The 13,836-nt window shown below is 43.3% G+C and overlaps 1 protein-coding gene and 1 long non-coding RNA gene across 4 annotated transcripts in view; one reads left to right on the top strand and one right to left on the bottom strand.

Moving 5' to 3' along the window:
- Window positions 1-776: 776 nt before the first annotated feature.
- AGA (aspartylglucosaminidase) lies at window positions 777-12,187 on the top strand. Of its 2 annotated transcripts, NM_001075511.2 has the most exon segments (10): window positions 825-965; window positions 4,363-4,516; window positions 4,745-4,784; window positions 5,416-5,528; window positions 6,438-6,550; window positions 8,007-8,121; window positions 8,755-8,830; window positions 9,642-9,749; window positions 10,463-10,596; window positions 11,936-12,187. In NM_001075511.2, coding segments are annotated over 7 exon segments (753 nt in total). In that variant the 5' UTR covers window positions 825-965; window positions 4,363-4,516; window positions 4,745-4,784; window positions 5,416-5,422; the 3' UTR covers window positions 12,037-12,187.
- LOC101904157 (uncharacterized) overlaps window positions 9,743-13,836 on the bottom strand; it is a 27,946-nt gene continuing 23,852 nt past the window's right edge. For both annotated transcript variants that reach the window (XR_815907.4, XR_001495261.3), the window contains exon 5: window positions 9,743-9,842. This is a non-coding gene — a long non-coding RNA (uncharacterized lncRNA). The remainder of the gene's footprint in view (window positions 9,843-13,836) is intronic.

The raw sequence follows: 13,836 nt of genomic DNA, 5'->3' as shown, positions 1-13,836 counted from the left end.
CATAAAATTTCCAAAAGCAAATCTAATTGTTAAGAACAAGTAAATTAGATACACATAAATAAAAGGTTTTAAATGAACGCTCAACGAGAATTATGTTTTATGGTATGTCTACTTAGAAATAGTTCCCAGAATCTTTAATGCGCTTCAGTTCATCTTTCAACAAGGTAAAGTCTCCATTCTGCTTGTATTCAAACATGTATTAAGCACTTAATGTTGCCAGGCACAAGTAAAACACACTCAGAAATGAATGGAGGTAGCTTCTCGCCCTAGAGGTACGACAAAGCACACCTCAGCGAGCTGTGTAGACAGTTGTTAAATTCCACTTCTCCAGTTTCTCCCATTTCTTTCAGCTCAGGGATTTATAACCAGAGGACGTCCTACAAAAACTGCAGCGGAGAGACGACTGCAGGTAGAGTGGGAGAAGTCTAATATAAACCTGGTTTATAGGCGAGCACGGCTCACCTAACATTCAATAACCATCCCCGTATCTGCGTCAAGGAACCGCACGGAGCACACTGTAAATTTCACAAATTGACCAACTTCGACTAACGAAATCAAATTTAAAAGTTCCCAGGATCGCGTAAGCCAAAGCCGAACAATTTCGTACTAACTTTTGGTTGAATAGTTTACAAAAAGAAAAATAGACAACACCGTGGCGACCTGAAGACTTCAAGGGGCCACGGAAACCGCGTCTCGCGAGAATTAAGGAGCTGGGCCTCGCCCCAAGGGACTGGGCGGGGCGGGGCGATGGGCGGGGCGCCGGGACCGCGAGTTCCGGGTTCACGGGTCGCGGGTCCGCGGCGGCTGTGACCTCCGGCGGCGGTCTGGGCGCGCAGCTATGGCGTGGAAGCCGGGTCTTCTCCTGCCGTTGCTGCTGTTGCTGCTCGGCCCAGCCCCGGCGCGCAGCTTCGGCCAGCTGCCCTTGGTCCTCAACACTTGGCCTTTCAGGAATGCAACCGTGGCAGGTGCGGGGCCGAGCCGGGGGCTGCGCTGCGCGAGCTCGCGGGGCGGGCGGGCCGCCGCTGGGCCGGGGCCGGGGGCCGGAAGCCGGGAGCCGGCCTACCTTCCGCAACCGCCCCTCGGGGCTCTCCCGCACCCCCGCGCCGCAGCGTCTCCTGCGCCGCACCCTCCTCCCCGCCACAGCTGCATTTTAGGTCATCAGCGGCGGGGTGACTTCTATTCGGACTCCGGTCACTATTTTCCACCCTGACCTACGGCACTTACGGTCTCTGCTCAGACTTCCAGGGGCCCCTGCACCTTCTTTTGCTTTTTATTGTATTTTCTGGGCTTGTGTCTCTTGTCGGCCTCAGCACCTCTGCTTTCTAACCCCTGACCTATCTGCAGTAACTCTCTACTTAGGCTTGGCAAACGACCAAGTTCCCAAATAAAGCATCGTCTATTCACCTTTACTTTCTGAGCTACATGCTGACATGCCGTATTTGTCACTAGAAATACGGGGTTCCAGTCTGGGTTATACATTATATTATCATCATCCTCAGTTCAGTTCAGTCGCTCAGTCGTGTCCGACTCTTTGCGACCCCATGAACCGCAGCACACCAGGCCTCCCTGTCCATCACCAACTCCCGGAGTTCACCCAAAACCATGTCCATCGAGTTGGTGATGCCATCCAACCATCTCATCCTCTGTCGTCCGTTTCTCCTCCTGCCTTCAATCTTTCCCAGCATCAGGGTCTTTTCAAAGGAGTCAGCTCTTCGCATCAGGTGGCCAAAGTATTGGAGTTTCAGCTTCAGCATCAGTCCTTCCAATGAACACCCAAGACTGGTCTCCTTTAGGATGGACTGGTTGGATCTCCTTGCAGTCCAAGGGACTCCCAAGAGTCTTCTCCAACAGCACAGTTCAAAACCATCAAGTCTTCGGCACTCAGCTTTCTTCACAGTCCAACACTCATATCCATACATGACCACTGGAGAACCTATAGCCTTGACTAGACGAACCTTTGTTGGCAAAGTAATGTCTCTGCTTTTGAATATGCTGTCTAGGTTGGTCGTAACTTTTCTTCCAAGGAGTAAGCATCTTTTAATTTCATGGCTGCAATCACCATCTGCAGTGATTTTGGAGCCCAGAAGAATAAAGTCTCTCACTGTTTCTAGTGTTTCCCCATCTATTTGCCATGAAGTGATGGTACTTTGACTACCTTATGTGAAGAGTTGACTCATTGGAAAAGACTGATGCTGGGAGGGATTGGGGGCAGGAGGAGAAGGGGACGACAGAGGATGAGATGGCTGGATGGCATCACTGACTTGACGAAGGTGAGTCTGAGTGAACTCCGGGAGTTGGTGACGAACAGGGAGGCCTGGCGTGCTGCGATTCATGGGGTCGCAAAGAGTCGGACACAACTGAGCGACTGAACTGAACTGTACTGATGGGACCAGATGCCATGATCTTCATTTTCTGAATGTTGAGCTTTAAGCCAACTTTTTCACTCTCAACTTTCATCAAGAGGCTCTTTAGTTCCTCTTCACTTTCTGCCATAAGGGTGGTGTCATCTGCACATCTGAGGTTATTGATATTTCTCCCGGCAGTCTTGATTCCAGCTTGTGTTTCTTCCAGTCCAGCGTTTCTCTTGATGTACTCTGCATATAAGTTAAATAAGCAGGGTGACAGTATACAGCCTTGACGTATTCCTTTTCCTATTTGGAATCAGTCTGTTGTTCCATGTCCAGTTCTAACTGTTGCTTCCTGACCTGCATACAGGTTTCTCAAGAGGCAGGTCAGGTGGTCTGTTATTCCCATCTCTTTCAGAATTTTCCACAGTTTATTGTGATCCACACAGTCAAAGTCTTTGGCACAGTCAATAAAGCAGAAATAGATGTTTTTTGGAACTCTCTTGCTTTTCGATGATCCAGCGGATGTTGGCAATTTGATCTCCAGTTCCTCTGCCTTTTCTAAAACCAGCTTGAACATCTGGAAGTTCACGGTTCACGTATTGCGGAAGCCTGGCTTGGAGAATTTTGAGCATTACTTTACTAGCGTGTAAGATGAGTGCAATTGCTTCAGAACTTCTCAAAAGATACATGTGCCTGGGCCCCACTCCTGAGGTGTTCATTCCACTGCTTGAACCAAAACTTTTTTTTTTTCCAAGCTGCTTAAGTAATGTTGATTTGCAGCCAGCTGGGACTGAGACTGACTAAACTAAGATATCACCTCCTCTAGGAAGCTTTCCCTCATTTAGCACCCTCAGACCCAGTCTGAGTCAGGTGCCTGTCTTATGTGCTTTGGTAACATCCTGTACATATCATGGTTCTGTCATTTTCTTACTGTGTTCCAGTCATTTCAACTCGTACTGCCCCAGGAGTTTCTTCTACTCCTCCTCTCCCCCATTTGAGGCTACTAATAGAATTTTCTGGTGCTGAACTGGCTTTAGCATTTGATGGCCTTAAGTTTGTATGTTACAGGCAGTGCGTATGATTCAGAGAATGCGTAAACAGGTTGCAAGAAATTGCCAGCGACAAGGAGACAGAAAAGAAAGTTCAGGGCCCCAGGCAGGAGACAGTTCTTTATGTTGCCTGAATTCAAGGGGGAAACTTCTCTAAATGTACTTTGAAGCCTGTTCTTTCAGTAGTAATACTTAAATTATTTACAAATAGTAGCACCAACCCGTCAAGGAATTCTGTTTTTATTAATAAAGAAATTGACTACTGCAGACCTTTTTTCTTCCTCCCCTTTTCCATGTATGGGGCTCTGGAGAACATAGTTTAGTGTTAAAAGCATGGCCACTGAAGCCAAAATAAGTATTTAGTATGGTATTTCTCTCCTTCCGTTTTAAAACTTACAACTGAAGCTACTAAAAGGCAAATTGAAAATTAATGATATAGCATCATAAGATTTTTTCTACATAATCATTTAAATATATCTAATACTTTAAATAAAAATATACCTACTGAAGTAGCCTCTATCACAGCAAGTGTCCATAACAGTACCATAACAGCAGATAATTCCAATGTGTGCTCAGGTGGATTAATTCAGTTACTGTGTGATTAGTATCCCCATTTTAAATAGCAAGAAACAGATCTGGAGAGGTTGTTATTAGCTCAGGGTCACACGGCCCAGAATTACAGAAGTATTCTTTCTTCACACACGTAGTAGAAATGGGTACTTTCTCACTTTGCGTCAATAGCTGAAGCCTTTGGATTCTTCATGGTAAGTAGCTGTCTTATGTAATTCTGTCTGTATCATTCTGACTTCTTTGCAGCACTTGATAAATGAAAATTTCAACTTAACTGGAGTAAATGTGCAAACAGTTTTTAAAATAGGCGTTTCCGTGCCATGTTTGGTCTGTTGCCTTTGGCACGGAAAAGGAAATCACTATCTACACAAGCACTATTGGGATTTGATTCCCAGCGTGGAAGACGTTGGCGGCCGGAGGTTCCGCCCTGGACGCGGTTGAGAGTGGCTGCGCGACCTGCGAGCAGCAGCAGTGTGACGGCAGCGTGGGCTTCGGGGGCAGCCCGGACGAGTCGGGGGAGACCACGCTGGACGCCATGATCATGGACGGGTAGGGGCGCCCTGCGCGCAGAGCCGTGTTTCTCTCCGCGGCTTTGCTGCAGGTTGAGCTACATTTGCAGTTAGTCTTATACCCAGAGCAAGATGCACAAATATATACGGTGTTTATTCTTTTTTTAATTTTTTTATTGGAGTGTAGTTGATGTGCAGTGTAGTGTTAGTAGATGTGCCACAAAGCGAATCAGCTACACATATTCCTCTGTATTCTTTCCCCATTTAGGCCATTGCTGACTATCCAGTAGAGTTCCCTGTGCTATACAGTAGGTCCTTGCTTTTTATTTTATATGTAGTAGTGTATATTTGTCAGTCTCAATCTCCCAATTTATCCCTCCCCCCCCAATGTATAAGTTTTGATATATTTTGATATAACCTATACTCAGTATCTTGTAATAACCTATAATGGAAAAGAAGCCAAATCACTGCTGTACACTTGAAACTAACACAACATTGTAAATTAACTACACCTCAATTTAAAAATTTTTTGAAAGGAAAAGTCGTTATCATAATAGAAATATCACATGGAGGTAGGTAGGTCTCCTTAGAATAGAGAGAACCTTAAAGTACAAAAACGTGTACCTGGGAAACCATTGTTTACCTGCCAGCCACGAACCCTGTGGTTTCCCTGACCTGAAGCCTTAAAGGCCCTTTCAAAAGCCAGAGCGGTGGGCAACTGAGAAGGCCAGTGCTTTGGGAGTATATGGCTAATTGATTTTCTGGGTTTTTTCCCCTTAAATGTCTGAATGTGGGAATTTGTATGAACTTTGTGAATGTGTTGTCGCTTCTATGGTAAGACGGTGGAGTTTAATCCTACAAAACACTATAGGTTGAAGTAAAAAACTTGTGAACATATAGAAATACCTGAATGAATCTTACCGCGCTTGTTTCTGGCAGCACTACCATGAACGTGGGAGCAGTCGGAGACCTTAGACGAATTAAAAACGCCATTGGCGTGGCGCGCAAAGTCCTGGAACACACGACACACACGCTGTTGGCAGGAGAGGCAGGTGTGTTTCAACTGTGCTCCGTTATGGTGTCTTTTGGCTCTAGTCTTCACTCTGAAGAAAGGGCTCAGTATAAAATAGTGCATAAAAGCAGACCTAAGTTCAATGTCCAGCTGTTTCACATAACATGTTTAACTTCGGTTAAGTTCCTTAACTTCTAAATCATACTTTCTTTATCTTTAATGGAGGGTATTTTAGGAATCAGTTTATTATCAGTAAATGAGTAATTACTGGAGGGGAACAAGGATTCAGCATCATTTCCTGTCTTGTGTTACAGTTTTATGGGTATGAGACCTGAGAGACATATGATGACAGAGGGTGGGAACAGAAGGAGTTTTGCGACCACAGTGCTACATCCTTGAACACCTTCCTAGGTATATACTAAAAATCATACCGCCATCTATAGTCAAAAATCACATTTGCTACATCGTTTAATGATGTAGTGAACAACTCCAGGAGGCATCCTTCAGTTTTGTTGATGTTCAGAATGGAAAGCTACCTGACAAAGCCAGGAGCCATTACTCTTTCGTGGAATCAGTGGTGCCTCTGTTGGGTGTCTCAGCATTTCTTTACATGCCAGGCACTGCACCCCAGTTAGAGCCACAGAGTCACTGTGGTTGCAGGGTGTCCCTTTCCTTTTGTAAAGCAGAAGGAGCAAGATCTGGAGGGAAAGGAGAACTGTCCTCACACACATCACCAGGGTGTCAGTAGATGAGCGTCAGGAAGGTGGTAGGGAAGTGGAGACCTGGAAACCGATGCCCACAGCACTCCTTGAGTCTGAATACTCCTTGGACCGTCTGTGTTTCCCCCTCCTTGTGCTCCATGAAGGAGACAGCTGACCCACAGCACTTCCTGTGCATATATTTTATTTAAGACACTTAACTCATGTACATTTTTGTTCCCAATCTCCAGCCACTAAGTTTGCCGAAAGCATGGGCTTTATCAATGAGGATTTATCCACCAACGTTTCTCAGGCTCTTCATTCAGACTGGCGTGCTCGAAATTGCCAACCAAATTACTGGAAAGTATGTATGCATGATTTTTTTAAGTTATTTGAAAATATTGAGTGACAGTCCTTCCGCTTTCGGTCATCTACCTGTTGCCTGCAGCGTGAGTTAACACCCCTGGTTGCTCGTTGGAACCAGCAATTGAAGCCGGCTCTGGGCACAGGTGGTCTCGAAAGCTCCCTAGCTGCATCCGATCCATATCCCCGTTGGGGAGCTCCTGGCCCCTGGCAGTGGCTTCGGACTTAAAAGGTTTCTGCTGTGGGGTAAGGGGCTGCCTCACTGCAACTGCTCTCTGTTCCTTTGTAGCAAAAGTTTCCATGTGTTAAAAACCCAAAGTTTGGAAACCATTAATCTAAAGTATTTCTTAACAGTTTATCTATGTGCAGTGTACTCTATATTTTACCCTTATTCACCTTGAAGATTTATACTATTAGGTGTTTGTTACTAGAAAGATAATTTGTCTGTAAATCAATGGGAAAGCAAAGAAAGTGTTAATCCTCAGTCGTGTCCGACTGCTAGTGACCCCATGGCGATATTGTAGCCCACCGGGCTCCTCGTCCATGCAGTTCTCCAGGCAGAATTACTGGAGTGGGTAGCCATTCCCTTCTGTACGGGATCTTCCCGACCTAGTGATTGAACCTGGGTCTCCTGCTTTGCAGGTGGATTCTTTACGGTCTGAGCCACCAGGACTTTAGCCTAAATCGGTTTTTCTTTCCCAGCAGAATCCTTCAGAGTACCTTGATCTCTCGTCCATTTCTTCACCAAATTCTAATTACCTTTGAGTAACCAGGGAGTCTCTTGAAAGAGACCGCTGCTTGACACCAGGTCATGGGAGGCACCCTGTGCACAAACGGATAAGACACGAGTTGTAGGCTTCTTGCTTTAATACTAATCCAGGTCCACAAGCTGAATTTATGAATTTGGATTATTTTCTTGAGCCTCTAAGATTCATAAAAGAATCTGAGAGTACAACTTAGAATATGCTCGCATGAACCTAGCTTTGAAAATTGGAAGGTTTTAAAATAGATTTTGCTTTAAATCTCAGCATAAGTCTTCTTGGCCAGGGAACAGATTCTAAAATTGAAAAAATCAGGTTGTATATCTGATTTCTTTAAGGAATCCAGAAAAAAAGAAAATCTAATCTTAAAAATCATGTCTAATCTAAAAATGAGTATCTTTATATTTGCCATTGTGCTGAGACATTTTGGCATATACAGAGAAAAAGTGGGGATCTCTTCCAGATATTATAGCTGTCTAGTCCATATTGGGTAATTCTGAGATTTGACTACATATTTAGCAAAATTATATCCATCTGTTCACATAAGACTTAGGTAACCTTTGGCTTTTAATTCTTACCTTTCAGTTACCAGATGTCCTTTTGGTTTCTTGCTGATGTTTAGTGATTGTATATAACCACTTGCTGATTTCTAAAATCACCCCTTCTAAAAAATTAAAACTTAAATATTATTTACAGAATGTTATACCAGATTCTTCAAAATACTGTGGACCCTACAAACCACCTACTGTCTTAAAACGAGATGGTATCACCTACGAAGATACAGCACAGAGTTACGGTCATGATACTATTGGTAATTTGTCTTCTCTACAGTTTTTATGGTTATAGTCAGCCATTTTTAATTTCTTCCTTGTAGTTTTAAATTTCTTTATTCTTATTCATGAACCAGAAGGTGATTTTGATTAACTGCCAATTAAGGGAAAAAAAAATACGTATACACATATGCATACACACACATTCTTTTCATTCTTTTTATATGTATACATTTTGGTCAGTTACCTTATACAAAAATCTGATGATCATTCACTTGATGATTTTTAAATCTTTGTTTGATATTTAGTTCTTTAATTATTTTATGTTTGCCACATTCAAATGGTCTCTCCAGTCATTTCCAGTAATGTTGGAAGTTTCCATTAGTGTCCAGCAGTGATTCTCTTTGGCATAATCGTTGAAGAGGCACTGAAAAGTGAGCAGTCTGAAGTGAGGAAATGGGATGCCTACAAAATGATGCCATGAAACCAGGTCATTAAAACACACAGATTATATACCACTGGTGTAATTTCGGAATCCCCAAGATTCCTATTGTCTTCTACCTGAAATTAATGGAAGAGGATGTTTATATTGCCAATTGCTCAATTATTTGGTTTTATTTGAGGTACACTGTAGAGTTGATACTACAATGATATATTCTTTTTTAAATTTCTAGGCATGGTCGTCATCCATAAGACAGGAAATATTGCTGCTGGTACATCTACAAATGGTATAAAATTCAAAATACCTGGGTTAGTGTTTCTAAAAGAACAGATCTCAAAAATATGTATTGATTGTCAGCCAATATGTCCTAGGTGCCTTGGGGGATGAAGAACCTTAAGAGCACAGCCCTGCCCTCATAGCTGAGTTCACTGTGAAAGAAGATACATGAGTAGCTGCTAAGTGCAAAGGAGAAGGGGTCTCAGCCAGGGCTGCAGAGTTCAAGGGTGATCAGATTAGGCCGGGATAGTCAGGGAGACCAGAGAGAGAGGCCAGGCACTGACCCTGAGCCTGAGCCAGGGAACGGCAACGTCCAAGCCACGTCCGAAGCCAACCCGAAGCAGTGCACGCCTGGGTTCAGGGCTCAGGATGGCCAGAGCAGAACTGCACATCTATCAAGGGCAGGGAAGGAAGACCAGAGCCGGACTTGAGGCGGTCTTTAAGGATTCCTGGACTTTTACTTCAAAGTAGCAGAAAAGCATGGAAGGTTTATTATTAACACAAGGAAAAGCTTGCCGAAATGCTGGCATGTGAGCTGGAAAGCAGGAACAGATTGTAGATGAGGAAAAGCGGTTGGGACCTGTTGAGACGATCCAGCGTGAGACAATGCAGGGTGGTGGTGGTGGCTGTGAACCCGTGTGGTCCCCCTGCGTGTGACGGGCTGCTGTCTGATCGCCGTGTAAGGGAGTGCAGGGTTGTGAAAACCCAAGTGGAAAAACTAAGGGAAATCTTGCTTGTCTGTATTCTGATGAAGAATTTACTTGAAATGATAGTCAGTGACTAAGCAGAAACATCTAAGAGAGTTTTCTGCACCCTGAATGACCATGCTGTGCCCTCCCAAAGCCGAATAGGAGACTCACCGATCCCTGGGTCTGGGGCCTACGCTGACGACATGGTGGGAGCCGCGGCAGCCACGGGCGACGGGGACATCCTGATGCGCTTCGTCCCAAGGTGTGTCTCCCTCCTCCATCCGACTCCAGAGAGTCGCGTGGCAATGCCATGTGTCAGGATAGAACATAATCGTCTGTGCCACGTGACCCAAACCTGTGTGTGGCAGAACTTTTTAGAAACCCTGCCTACCAGCTCTTCACACTATCACTTTAACAGTCATAATCATTCAGATGAAGCAGTCATAGTCCTCTGAAATGGAATAATACCGCTCACTGCGCTACACAGATGAGCATACTTAGGATCTATTTAAATAAAGTGTAAGGCCGCTAAGAAAACGTGAAAACTGACAACAGAAGTAGAAAATGGAGTCACTACATACCGTTAATGACCGAAAGATAACCCTTACAGTTAGGTGTTCTCTTCATGCCTACTGTTTCTCCCCATTGACAGTAGCCTTGTTTCTTATTTAAAGAAACTATACTCTATACTTCCTGACTTTAGGCTGTTATTACTAAAAAACAGTTATTCAGCCAAAGCCAAATACATTACTGCTTATCTGAAATGAGTGGGTGGGTGAGCTGAAAAGACAGAAATGGTATCAACATTACTTCCTTTTCTGTTGGTATTGCCACAGAAGTTAGGGGCCTCTGTTCACCTATCTGCACTGTATTAAATTTGACAATTTTGTAAGTTTTACATGTGGAACCTCAAGTAACCAAACTTTGGAGTTTGTTTATTCTGTGATACTAAATTTTTGCCTCTGTTTAAATCAGCTATCAAGCTGTAGAATATATGAGAAGAGGAGAAAATCCAACCACAGCTTGTGAAAAAGTGATCTCAAGAATCCAGAAGTATTTTCCCAAATTTTTTGGGGCTGTGATATGTGCTAACGTGACCGGAAGTTATGGTGGGTTTGATTTGAAATTCATATTTGTGTGGACCTGCAAATGTTGATGAGGACAGAGACTTTTAAATGCTGTGAAGAATTTTATTCCTCTGCAGCAGAAACTGGGGCTATACTGAGTAGATAGATGTTCACTGCTGATGTGTCAAGACCCCCAAAGGGTTAAAAATGCACCTGAACCCTTCCTTGGTTGACTGGCAGTGGTTAGGATCCAGTCTTTGGTTTTTAGCTTTGTAGCCTTGACATCTGTCCAAAGGAAAGTTTAGCTTCAGCTCAAGTGCATGCTGAGATGGGCTAATCTAGTCAAATGCCTTTATTTGTTAGAAGTAGGTAGGGATAAATGATCTTCCCTGCTTCTTTTCCGTTCATTATTTAAAGGCCTCAGTCATTTAGATCTCAGGGTTCCCAGGTACAAAATGTATTGCCAATTAGTAAACTAAAGGCGTTGGCAGAATTATTTTTGCAGTGTATTTGAGGCATATCGTTTGCTTCATTTACTTTTCATGTGAACCTATCACAGTTTCAAAGCACTTCAAGATCAACCACGGCCGCTCCTCATTAGTGAGATTTCAGATGGGGAAGATACATGGCCTACTGATCAATACAACTTATTAGGTTAGACTGCTTATTATTGTGCTTTGATCTCTTACTTCCCACAGTTCGGTATTTGAAAACTTGGTGGAGGAATTCCTTACGCTTTTTTAAGTACTAAAATGCAAAAGTCAATATAAGTTATGGGGGAAAAGGCTTTATGTCTAAAATAAGTACGTTTCATCGATTCCCTCTTAGGAAATAAATCTTAGAAAGCTCAAAGTTGCATTTAACAGGATGTAAAAATGATAATTATATAATTGTAGATGAATTTAAAATTGACCAGCTCCTTATGCTGAAAGTAGTGGCATTAAAAGAATGCCCTCCAGGTGTCTGAGCCGGGGAAGAACTGTCTCGGTCTGACAGAGACCATCTTGACAAATTAGCCTCCCCACCCACGGGCATAGAAGAGTAGAAACGAACAGGGAGCCTGGGGAGGGGAGGATTATGGATGGATACAGGGAATGGCCCAGTGACTAGGAAATGTACCTGAAAATTTTCTTCTGCTACAAAAAGGGTAGGTATGAAACTTTAAAATAATGGTAGCAATGACCGCATATGTATAGGAGCAAAACATCAGCCTTTATGATGAGGTCTCGTGGGCTGTCAGCTGATGTGTGCTACACGCACACTTTATGGCCTGCCTGGACAGCAGGTACGCAGTGGCCGCTGTCCCAAGCGATGTCTGTACTGGTTGTAAACATGTGCATTCTGCATTTAACCAAACAGCTTTCTCTCTTCTTGGCCCCAGGTGCTGCTTGCAATAAACTTTCAACATTTACTCAGTTTCCATTCATGGTTTATAATCCTCTAAAAAGTGCGCCAACTGAGGAAAAAGTAGACTGCATCTAATCCAGCTTTTCTGTCAGCATCTATATTTAAAGAAGAAACAGAAGCTGAAAAGGCTACTCACTGTCATTGAATAATGTGCCTCATGTATTCTAAACTCTGTAAAATAAGCACAACAATAAATTTTATGCTGAAACAGCATTTTCACTTTCTATATGTGAAAAAAAATTTTGTTTTTATTTAAGCTTTATATATCCCCTGAAAATGAATAGTATGTGTGTATTTTGTATATGTTTAATGTTAAGTGATCTCTGGATTTCTGCTCAGTGTTTCAAGAAATTTCTACTTTGGGGATTTATTTCCATAGTAATATAGTAAAGGCACAAAACGTAATCTGTATTTGGATACTTAAATAGGTAGAGTAGCCAAGATACTTAGACCCAAAGGAAGAGTAATGATGAGTCCCACCATGATATGCTCTAACTGAATTTCAGTACCTTTACAGTAGTAAGTCAATGACTTATCAATTTTAAATAATATGGTCTTCTAGCCTGAAGAGGAAAGAATGCTGTTAATATTAAAGGTGCATTGTGTTTTGCATGTATTAGAAAATGTGGGCATCTCATGAGCAGCCGTGTTGATTTTCTTGGACTTTTTCATCTAATGGAGCTCTCAACCTGTGAAGGTTTGTTAGCCACAAAAATCTCTAGACTTTTAGCTATAAGTATTTAGTATTGTTAATTTCTTCTGCAAGTTGATTTAGGGAACTTAATCTGTACTGTGGTTTTATGAATCTCCTGTCCAGAGGCTAGCAATGAGTCAGTGGCTCTTGTCCGCCTTGCTTTCCTGAGCACTCAGTCAGCCGTCTGTGGACAGCCATCCTGAACTGTACGTGCTCATTATCATCTCTGCCTTCATGACCTTGTACATCAGGAGTCATTAATAAAGCTGTAGGTACAATATTGTCCCCACCTACGGGGTATCTGCTCTGTTTTTTTCCTATACTCGTCTTAATGTTTCATGGTCTTTGTAAGTTAGGGCTGGAAAGCTGTAGTTTTGAGAATGCTCTCAGGTCACCTGTGCTCAGACCTCACCACGTATCATGACTGGGGTGCCTCCTCACAGACACCCTCTCTGGCCTATCCAGTCGGTCTTCACAAAAAGGAACTTGAAAGCTGGACTCAGCAGCTGCTGATGGAGGCCTGAAAACCAGTAAGGAAATAATCCTGCAGCCTCACACTCAGAGCAGCAGGGAAAATCTTAACTTTTGTGGGTTCCCATAAGGTGTGATGATTTGTTGAAATCTCCTACTTTGGGCCTTGGAACAGGGAGAAAGAAGCCAGATTGAAACTCAGAGTATATTTATTTATATCAAGGTGAAATGCCTGTGTTTCTTGTTTGCCGTCCGTTAAATGTTAGGCAACCATGTACCACCAGAAAAATAAATTTGAAAATCTTCACAGCCTGTCGCTCCCTAGCAAATTAGTTGATCCTGATTTACTCTTGTAGAACTCTGACCTGAAGTTGTTAGACATGTACACTGCTGCAGCTACTGCTGCTAAGTCGCTTCAGTCGTGTCCGACTCTGTGCGACCCCATAGACAGCAGCCCACCAGGCTCCCCCATCCCTGGGATTCTCCAGGCAAGAACACTGGAGTGGGTTGCCATTTCCTTCTCCAATGCATGAAAGTGAAAAGTGAAAGTGAAGTCGCTCAGTCGTGTCCAACTCTTCATGACCCCATGGACTGCAGCCTGTCAGGCTCCTTCGTCCATGGGATTTTCCAGACAAGAGTACTGGAGTGGGGTGTCATTGCCTTCTCCGACATGTATACTACATGCACATAAAAAGATATCTATTTCTTTT

This window comes from Bos taurus, chromosome 27 (genome assembly GCF_002263795.3).
Source record: "Bos taurus isolate L1 Dominette 01449 registration number 42190680 breed Hereford chromosome 27, ARS-UCD2.0, whole genome shotgun sequence".
Lineage (NCBI taxonomy): Eukaryota > Metazoa > Chordata > Mammalia > Artiodactyla > Bovidae > Bos > Bos taurus.
The sequence above is the reverse complement of the archived record's forward strand: the minus strand, read 5'-3'. Positions and strand labels throughout refer to the sequence as shown.